A 15,001-nucleotide genomic window follows, 5' to 3' on the forward strand; every position below is an offset into this window, starting at 1 on the left:
ACGTCTCCCTGTGTGCTGAGTGAGGCTGGCTGGCTATGCAGGGGTGGGGACACCCCGCGGAGTCCTGACAGCACTGCTTCCACTTCTGGAAGCCGCAAACACTGATAATCTCTTCCAGAGTCGTGCCTAAGATTTAGTCAAACTCAGTTTTACGTCAAACTCAGATTTTTGTCAAACTTAATGTTTCCTTTTGCAATTCAGTTGTCCAGTCTTCTAATATCTCTTCTGCTCTTCAGTCTTTCAGATAATTACTATAGTTTAGCTGCCTCACTACCATCAATATTTGCTCCTAAATCTAGTGAACTTTAAAATAAGATTAAAAGGCTTGGTTTAGCCTTTTTCACATAGCTGGGCAATAACATTCTTTATTTATACTTTTGTTACTTCCTGGGTCAAATGCTAATGCTGTGCCAAGTGCTTTCTTGTGCTTCTTCTCATGGATCCTCACAACATCCCCATAAAGTAGGTATTAACCCAATTTTAGAAAAGATGATTGAAGAGCTGAAAAACAAACAAAAAATCCTCTGAGTCTTGCAGCTTTCGAGACTAGGTAGACTGCGTCTAATATAGCAGTTACCACATGCAAACGCCAGTCCTTACTGTTGGGTTTATCCTTGGGAACAATTAACAAAGGAAGGACTCTAGGGTGAGGCCAAATCCTTCTGCATTAATCCTTCCATTCATTCAACCAATAGGGAGAGGCATACAGACTGCAGGTGACATACCCATCTGGGAGCCTAGAGTCTAAATACCAGGATATCCAATTTGGAGATGAAAAGGGAACAAAATAGAAAATGGATGAAAATGGATGATCTAAATGGTGGCAGTACTGACATGGGAACGGAGAAGAGAGTCACATTCAGAGGAAGAAGAGCTAGAGTAAGATATTTGGGCATATATGGAGATAGCCCAGAGCAAAGTCGTAGCCTGTGGTCTTTCATTCAACCCAAAGTCCTTTAAAGTTTCATACCGATTGGATTAGGGGGGGTTGTCAGGGACCTGCCTCCACTAACTGTTCTCTTGTTGGGTTCTGCCCCTTAAGGAGATGCAAAACCCACTTTGTTGGGGTCAGTTTCTGCCCCCTTTGGGATTCAGCAACATACACATATAGGCTTATGTGCTAGTTCTTGCAAGGACACCTTGCTATGATGACCATATGACTTGTAATCCAAACCAGGACAATTCTGCAAGTGAAAGGGACACAAATAATAATGATATCCCAGGGCAATGGGTATAAACAGTGATTGTTCTGGGCAAACTGGGATGTAGGGTTTGCCTACTCATCACTAATCTGAAAAACAGAGGTGGAGAGACAGGTTTTTTAAAGGGGCATTCAGTTTGGGACAGGTGAGATTGTGAGACATCTGAATAGAAACGGGTCTGGAGCTTGGGAGAGAGAAGAGGGGGTTTAAAAGACAAATGAGGGAGTTATGATGAAGTGAAGAGAGAGAGAACAGCACAGAGGAAAGTGGAGAGGGGACTATTTCATGAAACATAGAGCAGTTTAAGAAAATGAGTTTCCAAAATGCTGATAAGCAATCATTAGGTCTTAACTGGTTCAAAATCTTTTAATGAAATTCACTGGAAAATATATTAAATACTTATTTGTCTTACTTAATAGGCTATACTAAATATAATTGAACTTTTCCATGGTGGCTCCCAGACCCTGTTCTGCACGTCAAATGCTACATCACACCAGAGACAGAAACAGGATGAGCTGGGGAGAGCCTCCAGGAGAAGTCCTGGAACCTGCTCACAGAGGCGCCTGGGCTGCCTTCTGCTCTTTACTCAACTGTCTGCCCTACAACAGTGAGATGGAACATTAATTACTTTATGATTCTTAGGTCACAGTTTCATTGCTGCTCTTATTCAAAATACTGAATCAGGTAAAAATGGCTTTTTCTCAAGCACTTTTCTTGTTATCCAAAAAGTGTTATTTACTGTTGTCATTCGTGTTTGCTGACTTAGCAGCATTAAAATGCCAGTTTTCACTGCGTAATTGAAATGGCAGCTCATGTTTAGTCCTTTCTTTTCTCTCATTTGCAATAAGCTTACTGCCAGGATGTGGCTGAGGTACAAACCTCACTATCCCAAAAAAGGTGCTTAAATGGACTTACAAAGGCCTTGTTGTGAAGCCTTCATCATAATCAGAAAAGAAAGACATTTATGGAAACAAAGTGCAATGCCATGTCCCTGTCACCGTTTTATCAGAACTGCAGGCATATACAATTTATACAGACGTAAAATCTTATTTTGTTAAGCTCTAACTAGAGCAGAAGCAGCTCTAAATAGATGATTATAGATATACTTTTTCAGTGTTAACATTTCACATCCTGTAACCTTAGTCCACAGACTGAAGGAGAGAAGACAGGGACAGTGAAATATCAGTGTGTACTCACCTCTTTCTTTAGGGCGATCTTTACAATTATCCAGAAATGCAAGCAGCTTCACTTTTTTTATAAACTTGTGTATCTGATGTCTCAAGGCACATTAATACATACAAACATATGAAACAACAATAAATGTTTATCTACACATGCATTACTTGGTTCTGTAAGCCAGTCTTTAGCACAGGAAAAATTCCTTCTTGCTAGAAGGTGTAGTTAATGAGACTGCAGTGTTAGTACACGTGAGGACAGTCATTTTGTCCTTTTGCTATTTAAACATGGAGTTGGCTGTTTCACTACATCCCACCGGGGGGCAATTAGGCATGCATTGATAAAACCTGGTTTTCCAATACTAGACAGCTTTTTAAGAAATACACTGGTTCCTGAGTGTCAGAAATTTCCAAGGACCCTTCTCATGTCCACTCGATCTGGTTCACCGTCAGTATACCTGTGGCCTAAGCTTCTGAGCTCCAGACTTCTTTGTCAGCCACTTTTCAACACAGTATTTCTATAGGATGGTTAGAAGTGCCTTGAAACTTCACGTGTTTGAAACAGAGTACCTGATTCCCTTTATCACAAAACTGCCCCAACTCCAGTCCACTCCACCTGCACCAATAATACCAGTTGCTCCAGATAAAATTCCTTTATGATCCTAGACTTGCGTTTCCCCAAACTCCATAACAGTAAGCCCCACTAATATTATTTCCAATATATATCCTAAATTCTGACCACTTTTCACCATACCCCAGCGATAAAACCCTGGTCAGAGTCGTCTTTGTCCCTTGTCTGCTAGCTGCCTACCCAATAGCCACCCTTCCTTTCTCCATTCTAATAGAACTCTGATGATATTCCGAGTGGAAATGTGTCCAACGAGAGAAGAAACAATTACATTTCCCAGCCTGCGCTGCAACTAGGCGTGACGATGTAATAAAATCTGTCCTGTGAAATGTAAGGGGAAGCTGCTCTAACGCTATTTAGAAGAGGGCTGCAGCGATGCCGTTGGCACCCCATGCTTCCCTGCCAGCCACATCAGGGCACACAGCCTGGCTCCCTGTAGAGGGAGCCTGCATTCCTTTGCTTGCACGCCTTCCTTCTCTCGCCACTGGGGTCTTCATTGCTACCTTGTAACAGGTCAGAAGAGACAGAGTATTGAAACCCTCTCGGGAGCTACCTTTAGCCAGTGACTATCAGTGATTAGTGTATCAGTGATTAGTGTACCTGTTCCTTGGCAACAAGACATAATTTATAGTGGGTCCCAAGTTTCTCCATCAGAAGGTAGCTCCAGTCACCCACCGTGGTAGATGGTTTGACAAACTGCCCTTCCTTGTTTCACTTACCCATTGGCTGAAAAATGGCCCTCAATGATAACTATGTCCTAACCCTGTAACTTCTAAATGTTACTTCATTCAGAAAAAAGGTCTTTGCATAAGTTAAGAATCTTGAGATGGGAAGATTACTCTAGATTACCTAGGTGGGTCCTCATAGCGAGAGGCCAAGGGAGATTTTATACCAAGAGAAGGGAATTTGATGGAAAGCAGAGGGTGATTTGAAGGTGCTGGCCTTGAAGACTAGAGTGATGCAGCCACAAGCCAAGGAATGCTGGCAGTCACCAAAAGTAAGAAAATTGTTCTCCCCTAGAGCCTCTGGAGAGAGGATACAGTCCTGATAACACCTTCATTTTGACCTGGTGATACTGATTTTGGATTTCAGCTTTCTGACCTCTAGAATTGTGAATCAATATATCTCAATTGTTTTAAGCCACCAAATGTATAATGATTTCTCATACTGGCATTAGGAAATATCTTCATATCTCAAGTAAACTATTTGTATTCAAATCCTTGTCTCAGAGCTGGCTTCTGTAGACACCCCAAATTAGAAGGCTGCATATACCATTTTGTTTTCACCCATTGCCTTTCCAGTGCTCCCTTCCTGGAAGGCAGTTGTGATGCTGGACATGTTCAGCCATCTTGCAACCATAAGGTGACCACAAACAAGAGGGTGATGGAGCAGAACGTTACATTGATACTTGTGTAGACAGCCAGTTATCAGACATTTTCACTTGGACATAGGACGAGCATCTCAGAACAAGCTTACATTGTCACTGGTCTTTCTTATTAATACCACTCTTACCCTTCTAGCTATTAGGCCATGAGTCTTTGGAACATCCTTTGCTCATCATTTTCTCCCACACTCTACATTTAATTATGATCTGTAGAACTGTTAGGTCTTTCATCAAAACAGACTCATTTGTCACTATGTCTACTGAACCAAGCCAGTGTCATCTCCCAGGGGGATTGCTGCCACAGCTCTTTCCACCATCCTGTCCTGTGGTCTAGTCTTCTCAAAGCAACTAGAATGAGCCTTTTAAAGCAGTAAGTCAGAAAATTACCCTCTTTTGCTCAGAGTCCTCCAGTGGCTTCCCATTTACGCAATGACGTTGGAAGTCTATGCTGAGGTCTGTAGGGTCCTGCAGGATTTAGCCCTGTCTGCCTGTTGGGGATCATCTCCCACCACTTTTCTCCTTATTCTCCTTCCCCTCTAACCACACTGACCTCTCTTCTGTTCCCTGAAAACACCAAGCCTGTTCCTGCCTCACAGCCCGTGCTTTTGTGATTCCTCTATCTGGAAAACCGCTCCCAGGATGCCTGTATGTCTGGATCTTGCACTTTCCTCAGGTCTTTCTTCAAATGTTATCTAATCAGATTTATTCTGTAACTCTCTATTCCCATCATCTGCTTAATTTTTCTTCAGTTACCATCACCACTCAAAGCATCTTGTGCCCTAGCTGTCGCAGGTGTCCCTTAGGGTTACTGGTGATTCGAGGCAAGATCTAGATACTCTTGGGTGCCTGGGCCATTGCACCAACTATGTTTCTAATATAGATGGATACAGACTCTGTGGATAATCTCATCAGTCGGCCTTTATGAGTCAGCTGTTCTGCTGATCCACCAATTCTTTCCTATTCATGAACCATTTTAAGTAGTACAGAACTCGAGAATCATGAGATTAGCATAAGGTATTTGCACTTTTCCCTTTCTCTTTTTTCTAGAGGAAATCTGAAAGCCATTTTGTTGCATGGCCTCCACAGCACACCTAGCCCCTTGCTGCATGTCTCGCACCCTCCATGGCTCTGTGCCTTGGCCAGCGGATCTCCCCATGAACAGTTACGCCATATGTGTTTGTGCTTTATAGGGCCATATACAAAACACATTTCCTTTATTTTCTAACACTTCATAAGAAGCAACAACAATTTAATAACTGCTTTTAGAGGAAAAGGGGAATAATAGCCAAATGTACCTTCTGATTTCCAGAACAACATAACGTGAATAACATTAAAAGGTGAAAGCAAGGTGTCCTGGGATGTTGCCATCAGAGACTCCATGAAAGCAAACTCTGATCTATCTTGTCTCTGGCCCTAAGGCCGTTCCTGTATAACCAGGCCCCACACATTCTACAGTTCAAAAGGCAAGGCCTAGATACCCCACACGTGTCCATGAAAACCATCCTGGGCTCTCTTCATTTGTTCACCCCCTGCCTTCATACAACCCCATTCTACCCAAGTCTGATCTCTTGACTCCACTCTTGTCTGGTTCTTTAAAATCAGCATTTATATTTATCTCCCTGTTGTTCAACACACCATTCCCTTCAGTACACAATTCTTTTTGTTCATTCATTAATTCAAAGTGCATCCCTACCCAGTGTCAGGCACTGTGCCAGTCCTCAGGCTGCCAAAGGGGAGAAGCCAGGCGTTGCTGCACACAGCAGCCCAGAACCCCCGGCCTACATTATCCCAGGATTAACCTTTAACCTTCCTGTTCCTGTTGCTACCTGTGTTGCTGCTTCTCTTTTCTCCTCTATTTTTGCTTCTGTTTCTCCTTTTCTTTCTGCTTTTACACCCACTGCTGTCCAATGAGACTGCTTCTTTTTTCTAGGGAAAGAATCACTGGATTCCTCACGTATCTGTAATATTCACGTTTCTGGCACTTCTGTTTTACCAATGCTCTGATTAGAGGCTCACAAATGGTCCAGGTGGTTCCAAGGTGCCAGACGACTAAGCACCACCGAACACCAAGTCAGGCTGGGTGAGCCTGGCACTTGACATGCAGATCTAGGTTCACACATATCAGACCCTTCTTTTCAATGTAATTTGTAACTAGCCTTTTATAAACACTGTCGTATAAAAAGTGCATGCCCATTTATCCTTCACAGTGATACTCCTTAATCATTCTCTAAACTTAGTAGCATTCTAATTAGTCTCTCAAAGCAATTTCTCTTCCTTTATTTCCTTCCTCCTTTTCTTCCTCATTCCTAGTATCCTTCCCTCTGTTCAAAACAACACACTGAAATCCTACAATCGCTCAGCACTGCTAACATTTCACAGTCTGCCTTCACATCTGACGTCACAGGATCTCCCCCCAGTTCACACCACTTGGTTTCTTCTTCAGAGAAACAGGAAGCTAGAAAGGCTTGTCCAATTAGATTATCCTCAAAAGGAGTGTGAGAGTGTGAGTGTGTGTGTGTGCGCGCGCATGCATCAGGAGTGGGGGGGAATAAATATCATAGAAGGAAAATAAGAGGGTGTAGTCTGAGCTATACAGATGCAAGAGAATCAATCAAATTGAAAAGAATTTTTAATATACAACCAGAATACATTAGTACAGTTCATTTAAGTACCAGTATATTGACTTATATCAGAAAAATTATAATTTTTTACACACTATAATTAAAACTATATGTCACTCATCAAGAAACTGGTAGGTAAAGTTGTGATTCTGAATTAAATTTTTTTTTTTTTTTAGAGACAGAGTCTCACTTTGTCACCCCTGGTAGAGTGCCATGGTGTCACAGCTCACAGCAACCTCCAGCTCTTGGGCTTAGGTGATTCTCTCACCTCAGCCTCCTGAGTAGCTTGGACTACAGGCGCCTGCCACAATGCCCGGCTATTTTTTTTTTGCTGCAGTTTAGCTGGGGCTGGGTTTGAACCTGCCACCCTCAGTATATGGGGCCAGCGCCCTAGTCACTGAGCCATAGGCACCGCCTGATTATGAATTAATTTTAAGGCCTAAGAAAGACGCACACATAGAAGTGTACAGTTTTAAAGGAGTTCTCTGCATTCAGATGTGAGAAGTTACACTTCAATATCCCTCTGCCTTGGTTCTTTGAATATATTAACTTTCATGGCAGATAAATATTTGGTGGGTCATACAGCAGGACCTAGGTTTTTAGGAAAAATTTGATAAGATTCTATGAATGAGACCAATGGCTATGGTATAAGTTACAGAACAAAAGATACCTATAGTTAAAGATTTAGTAGAAAAAAGTGAGACTTTTGGTTGAAGATGGATGAACATACATATTTTGCTTCCTTTCCAAATCCTACTAAAATTAAGCAAAGAGATATTTTTAAACCTGAAGGTTAAACCTAAAAGGAAAAAAAAAGAATGGAAACTAGCAGTGGAGAAAGCCACGAAGCAAAGTATCTAGGTATTTCTGGGAGTCAGGGTGAGCGTGAGCATGACAACAGGAAGAGTAGATGAGAAGGGGCAGGATCCTGGATTGCCTCACTGACATTAGACTCCAGGTGCATTCTCTGGAGAGGGTGAAATGACTTGGAGAGGAGCTGAACTGGGGAAACACCAGGCAGGGCCACCAAACTGGCAAGTGGGGGTTAGGGCAACAGTACAAGTCTAAATCCCCAGCCCTTTCCTTCTCAGCTCCCAGAATGCTGGCAGCCCTTTTATACCCTCCAGGCAGGAGAGTCTCTAGAATCTGATTAACCCGAGACAAAAGACAGCAAGAGAGTGACACGATGTCCTGCAAGAAAACTGGCTGGCCCGATGACCACACAGTGAGGACCGCTGTGTGTCCCACCAGGGGCACATGAGCTTCCCACCAGCTCCACACTCTCAAAGAGAAGCAAGCAGCGGGGATTGCGGACATTTGAGGAAAGCAGCTCAAGATAGCAAGATAGGTCAAATACAAACAGAAAAACATTTTTAGAAAAGTCTAAAAATTTTATAATTAAGATACAAGAGGTATTAACTCTAAGAAAAACAAAATGTGTCAGAAGAGAAAAGGAATCACAGTGTACAGGATGGTTCAGAGGTGAGTAATACTTATAATATCATAATAAGGCAAACAATATTGATCTGACCAAAATTATGGTATATTGGGAGGATGGAAGATTGGGAAGTATGAGAGTTTGCACATGGTGGAAATGAGTTACTGATAAGCATGAAAACTGTCCATTGTTGAAGCCAACAATAATGCTTAAAACTGAAAAATCAAGAAGTAGCAAGACAAGCATGTTATTTAGAGATACAGAGATATTTACTAAAAAAAAAATATTAGAATAGAAAGTGTTTGCCTTTGGGTATGGATAACGGGGGAGGGAGCAGTAAATTGCTGTTTCTTTGGTAACAATGAAGAAGCAAATGACATTTTAAATAACATACACCGATAACTAAGTAAAGAACGACCTGGATAAATGTTCTTTTCGGTTAGATAAGGTATTTTAAAGAAGTAATCCATCATATGTGCCTCTACTTATGCAGGGAGAGTGACCTTTTAAAAAACCAACACTCCAGAATTCACTTACTCTGGAACTCTGAGAGTGTTCCACTGACTTTAGCATTGCTCAATGCATTTGTGATCCCCTATTTGGAAATGATGTTCAGAGATAAGTTCATTAAACATAAGCTTATTTAATAATCTTAAATATATTAAATTTCACAGCACATTGGCTGGGGGCCACATTGAGTCCTCAGGGAGCTGAAGCCACACTGCAGTTGGTGAACAGATTTCTCTGAAAAAGCTCATTGATTTCATGTTTAGAATAGCAGAGTCTGGGAGAAAGGTTGGGCCATGGAACACCTGTCAGGGTTTGAGGAGAGGCACAAGGTGAAGGATGAATACACCAGGGTCACACCCACAGAATGAACGACTGGAGTTAACATAGGAAACACGGTGGAGGTGATAACTGAAAAGAGTCACTATAAGAAGCAAGAGATAATTTCAAACATTTCTAATTTATATTTTTAATAATACTCAAGGATATACTGCATTCATAAAACAAAAGTGATTTACTATATAAAAGTAATAGGTGAAAAAAAAGTTCTTGGAAATAAAAACATGGTTGCCAAACCAAGAGGCAGTAAATAACAGAATGTAATCATTGCTGAACTAAAAATGAGAGAACACAGGAAAGCAAGAAATTCCTCCAGAACCTAGAGCCAAAAAAGGACAATGATGGAAGTTCTTTTTAATGACGAAGATTTTCCCACTGAGGTCTATATTTGTTGATTTAGCCATATGCTATTTTTAAGAGGCACACTAAATATGGTATTAAACAGGTTAAAAAGGGGATGAACAAAGATATTATTGACTAAAGTACATTAAAAAGAAAGCAGGGATGGTAATATTAATACCAGGCAAAGAATTTAAACAGAAAACATTAGCTTATAATTGTGATACATTTTATAATGTTAGCTCATATAATACACAGAGAAGACAGAACACCCCATGAACCCTGACATACTTGGTAAGGGAATGCTGAAATATGTAAAACAAAAGCATCAGAAATGCAAGAAGGATTAGACAAACTACAATCATAATGAAGATCTTTCTTAGAATTTGGTGGATCAAATAGACAAAATCAAAGTAATAGTGTATCTGAAAAACATTATGTAAACATAATAATTAAAATGTTGTCATATATGTATAACTTGCTAACCTTTTTACTCAACCAAAAGAGAATGTAGTTGTTTCAAATACTCAAAAGACATTTATAAAAGTTCACGCAATAGACCACAAGAATAATTGCAATGAAATGACAGAGTCAAAATCACACAGACCATGTTATGTGACCATGGTAGCATAAATGTTAGAAAATAATAATAAAGAGACAATGTAATGCCCCTAGAAATGACAATTCCTAAATAATATCTTTAATCAAAGAGGATATCAAATCTGAAATAACAGACTATCTAGAAAATGACAGTGGAAACACCAACCCTATGGTAAACAGCAAAGCTGTACCTTAAATGCTTTTAATATCTAAAGAAATTAGGAAAATTTCTAAAATAAATTTTTCAACTCAACAATCAGAAGAAGATAAAATAAATCATTAAGGGGAAATAGTAGAAATTAGAAAATAAAAACAGTGGGATAAGAAAACAAAAATGAAGCAAAAACATAGTTCTCTAAAAAAAGCCAATAAAAACAGATCATTTATCAATCTATAATTATATAGTATAAAAATTTATACATAATATGTAAGATATAATGTATATTATAGTTATGTTCTAGAAATATACTCTAAAAATAAAAAGGACAAGTATAAAGATGACTTTCAATTAGAAGGAGTTCATATTGATTATTACGGCACAAACACAAATCAGAAGAAATCATGGATATGTTACAATCAAATCCTATTGAAACTGTGATGTCAGAGAATAACGTTCATTCTCACTATCAAGGTTCTGCGTGAAAGCTCCCACCTTAGGCCTCTGCACTTTCTGTCCCTACGCTCTAGAGCGCTCTCCACCCAGACACAATCTCTGCTCAAATGTCCCACAGTATCTTTGTTTGACTACCCATTCACATTCTAGTCTTTTCATCCTCTGCCTGCTTTATTTTTATTCACATCACCACATGATACATATGTTTATTATCTGTCTCTTCCACTACTGTGTAAGGTCCTTGAGAAATATTTGGTGTCCATTTTGTTCACTATCTTCCTGGTCCCTAGACCAATGAGTGACTTGCAGCAGACTTGAAATAAATTCATTAAAGGAAGGTTGATACATAAAACATGTAGGTGATATGGTGTGACATCTGTATAACATGTCCCTGATAATGAGGGTCTATTGTACTCGTGGTCTAGATTTTTACATACGTCTCAATAGCATGTGGGACAGACAGAGGCAAAGCCAACCTGAGCTATCCACACTTTGGAGACCACGGCAGACAATGTCTTGTCCCAAGTCTGCTATGACGAGTTGGAGTCCTTCCTCAGGGAAACCTCTAGTAATTCTCATATTGTACTCAAAGATACTCTAGCATTCCTAACTAAATTCTAAGTTCTTTAAAGAAAAGGACTGTTTCTTAATACTCTTTCTATGACTCACAGGGCTTAGAACTGTGCCTGAAATACATTCAGTACTCAATACTTTTTTTCGAATGAACTGAGAACTCCTTGGATTTGCAAGGAATGAAGTGGTATTTGGTTCCTAACTTCTGGTTTGAGACCTTCAATCTGCACCTTGGCTCTGAGTGCCATTGTCATCTAGGAATCCAACACAAGCTCAATCTGGAATCCTAACTTAGCCCTGCCACTGGAGGCAAGTCAGGCTGCTCCCCGCTGCTCACTGTCATCGACTTCCAACATAGTTACGAATACAGGGATGGGAGCCAGACATATCTGAATTTAATCCCAGTTTCTCCACTAACAAAGTGTATATTATGGGGCAAATCCCTGCTTTCTTTGTCTCACTTTCTACCTTTCTGAGCCTCAATGTGGCAGAGGCTGCTAATTACTCATGAATACATTGTTCTTCCTTTAGTGTGGAACTTTAAGCTTCCACTGGCTGCATGGCTGCCCAGTTAGAGCTCACTTTACCCAGACTTTTTTGCTGCTGGCTGTAACTCTGGGACTAAGTTTCAGCCAAAGGACAGTGAAGACAGTAAGACCTGCCACTTCCATGTCACACTCCTAAAAAGAAAAGTCTTACTCTCTCCTCTTGTTTTTCCCCTTCTCTCTGGCAGGAGACAGTCAGGATGGCAAAGCAGCCATTTACAGAGGGAGCTGAAACAATCACGTTGGGCCCAGAGATGGAAAGCATTTAATGAGGATGGCTGAGTTGCCATACCAACTCTGGTCTGCTCATCTCTGGACTAGTGCATGAAACAGAAATAAACTTCAGTTTTATTTAAGCTACTATACTGGGTGGCACCTGTGGATCAGTGGGTAGGGTGCTGGACCCATATGCCTAGGGTGGCAGGTTCAAACCCAGCCCTGGTCAAACTGCAATAAAAAAATAGCCAAGTATTGTGGCAGGGGCCTGTAGTCCCAGCTACTCGGGTGGCTGAGGCAAGAGAATCGCCTAAACCCAAGAGTTGGAGGTTGCTGTGAGCTGTGACACCACAGCACTCTACTGAGGGTGACAAATAGAGACTCTATCTCTAAAATAAAAATAAAAATAAAAAAACCCCACTATGCTTTGGGATCTCTTTGTTACAAGAGCTTAAACTGTACTCTAGTTGTAAAATGAGACTGCTACCTCGTAGGGCTGTTCTGAGGAGGAGTGTGGAGGAGGAGCTAAGAGAGTGCTATTATCATCCAGACTTGTATAGCTTTCTTTCAGCCTGATACCAATCTCAGGGTCTGAGCTGAAGCACTGAAAGTGACACATCTGGAGTGGTGTGACTAATGCCAAAGTCATTCACAATCAAGATTAGGCAATACAGCACCACACTTCCAATTTCCAACCGCAAATCTCTGCGTCAACCAGTGGCCAGTTGGCTGGTGAAACAAGACGAGAAACCTTTGTGGTGCTGGTAGCAGGGAAGAAGTAGGGCCAGATACCTGTAATTTGATTAATTTTCTGTTATGGCAAATACTGTCTAAATTGTATTCCATATCTCTTTGCAACTTTTGGTAAAAAAGCATCCAGTTCTTTTTGGTGTGCTGTGGAACTGGATCTAATTTGAGGCTGTGTTTAAGTGTGTTAAGTTCAGTTCTGCCTTAAGGGTAGAGGGAAACTTGGGTTAGGTGATATAGCAAAAAAGGAGCAACTTGGCCAAGAGTCGCTGCAGAGTGGTGACAGCAGAGCACACGAGACCTGCCTGTACACATTACCCCAACACTGGATGGAAATGGTGACTTTTAAGCATGGATTAAGGAGAGAAAATCAAAAACATTCATATGTTCTTCACTACAACCACTAGAATTTTCTCTCCACTCTTCTCACCAAAAATAATTGAAACATCCTTCTATTAATTGTAAATTTGAAAATTCATGTTTCATCAGAGAGTTTTCATATGGTTAAGTCTCCACTTACTAAATGGAAATTTCCCCAATATGGCACACACAACCTGGGTGAAGGGGACAACTACAACTTGAACTTTACCTTACAAATGCAACTATGCAACCTAATTGTGTGCACACACATATCCATCTGAAATAATAAATAAATAAATAGAAATTTCTCAGCACTTACCCCATTGCATTATGGGCTTGGTTCTCCATGTCAACAAACTGCTACATCTGGCTTATATTTCTTGATTTTTAATCTGTTAGGGGAAAAACGATCTAGATTCCTAAAACGCTTACGTTTATTAACCCATAAAACATGAAAATTTTGTGGCTGGCAAAAACTACTTGGTATGAGTTTTTCTGAGTACAGTAGCTCTTGGTTCTACTAAATGTAGGAACTTGGGCTTTGTGTGTGTGTATGTGTATTTATGATGTCAGCTTAGTGATGAGTTGAAGTAAGTGGTACTGCCTGTTACTACTTCCTGAGCAACAGTGTGGTACTAGGTACTTTGTGAAGTGCTCAGTGCACAAGGATGAGTAAAACAGAATTCCCATTCAAGAGGAGTTCTAAGTTCTAGCTAGTTAAATGTTCTCAAAATTTCTATTCTGGTGGATCTCCTGAAGGTTTGTCTTTATCTGAGTATCTACTTCCCTTGGCCCTTTCTACATTTTCTTAGAATGAATATGCCCCGAGATCTGAGATGAAAATACAAAGAACAGCTTCAAAATAGAAATCTTAAAAGTCTTCAATAGCTTTATGGGCACTGACTCACTTCTTGACAAAATAGGGATGTTAGTTAGAACTTGCCTAAAATTAAAGTTATTTAATGAATTTCAATTCATTTAAAAAATAATCTATGAGAATAAAGGGACAAAGTATTGAAAAGGACGAGCTCCCAAACCACTGAATAAAAGTCAAACAGCATTCAACGTGGTAGAAAGGAGGAGGGCTGGCGCTCACATCATTTTCAAATCAAAGGAATTGAGAGTAACCCTGAAATTGAATGCCGAACGGGGCGGGACGGGGTGTTGTTTGGGCGAGGAGCAGGTATGGCGAAGACAAACTTGACCAGAACCAACAGGTGGATAAAAAACTGTGTAGATTCTCAATCCCTCACTTTAACGTGAGGGAAACTGAGACACACACAAGTTACGTGACTTGCCCAAGACCACACAACTAGAACCTTGACCTTCCAAGGCAGGGAGAATCTCTGCTGGATTCTGCAAGGGCGTCCTCCCACCGGGCCCCGTCCCCCCACCCGGACCCGTCCTCCCAACGGGCCCCGTCCTCCCACCGGGCCCCGTCCTCCCACCAGGCCCCATCCTCCCACCCGGGCCTGTCCACCCGCCACGCGCCCCCGCCCGGACCCGAGCGCGGCTGAAGCCTCCGGCAGACCGGTCGCCCGTCGGGGTCTCTGAGCCCTGCCCAGAGGCCAGGCCGAGGGTCAGGGGCGAGGCGGAGCCGGGGGCGCCACAGGCCGGTTACCTGCGCTTTCCGCCCTCAACCAACAGGTCTGAAGCCTTTGGGGCGCAGGACCGCGGGGGTCACCGCCCGCCCGGCTGGGCCCGCCCCGAGGGG

General features: G+C 41.4%; 1 protein-coding gene across 1 annotated transcript in view; it reads right to left on the reverse strand.

Annotated features, from left to right (window-relative positions):
• DEUP1 (deuterosome assembly protein 1) overlaps positions 1 to 14,940 on the reverse strand; it is a 79,233-nt gene extending 64,293 nt beyond the window's left edge. The window contains exons 1-2 of the mRNA XM_003780825.1: positions 14,909 to 14,940; positions 13,607 to 13,679 (exon numbers count right to left, since the gene is read on the reverse strand). Coding sequence (XP_003780873.1) covers positions 13,607 to 13,635 — 29 coding nt within the window. The 5' untranslated portion in view covers positions 13,636 to 13,679; positions 14,909 to 14,940. The remainder of the gene's footprint in view (positions 1 to 13,606; positions 13,680 to 14,908) is intronic.
• Between the last annotated feature and the right edge of the window lie 61 nt (positions 14,941 to 15,001).

This window comes from Otolemur garnettii, unplaced genomic scaffold, assembly GCF_000181295.1.
Source record: "Otolemur garnettii isolate 467f Iridium unplaced genomic scaffold, OtoGar3 scaffold00001, whole genome shotgun sequence".
NCBI classification, from domain to species: Eukaryota; Metazoa; Chordata; class Mammalia; order Primates; family Galagidae; genus Otolemur; species Otolemur garnettii.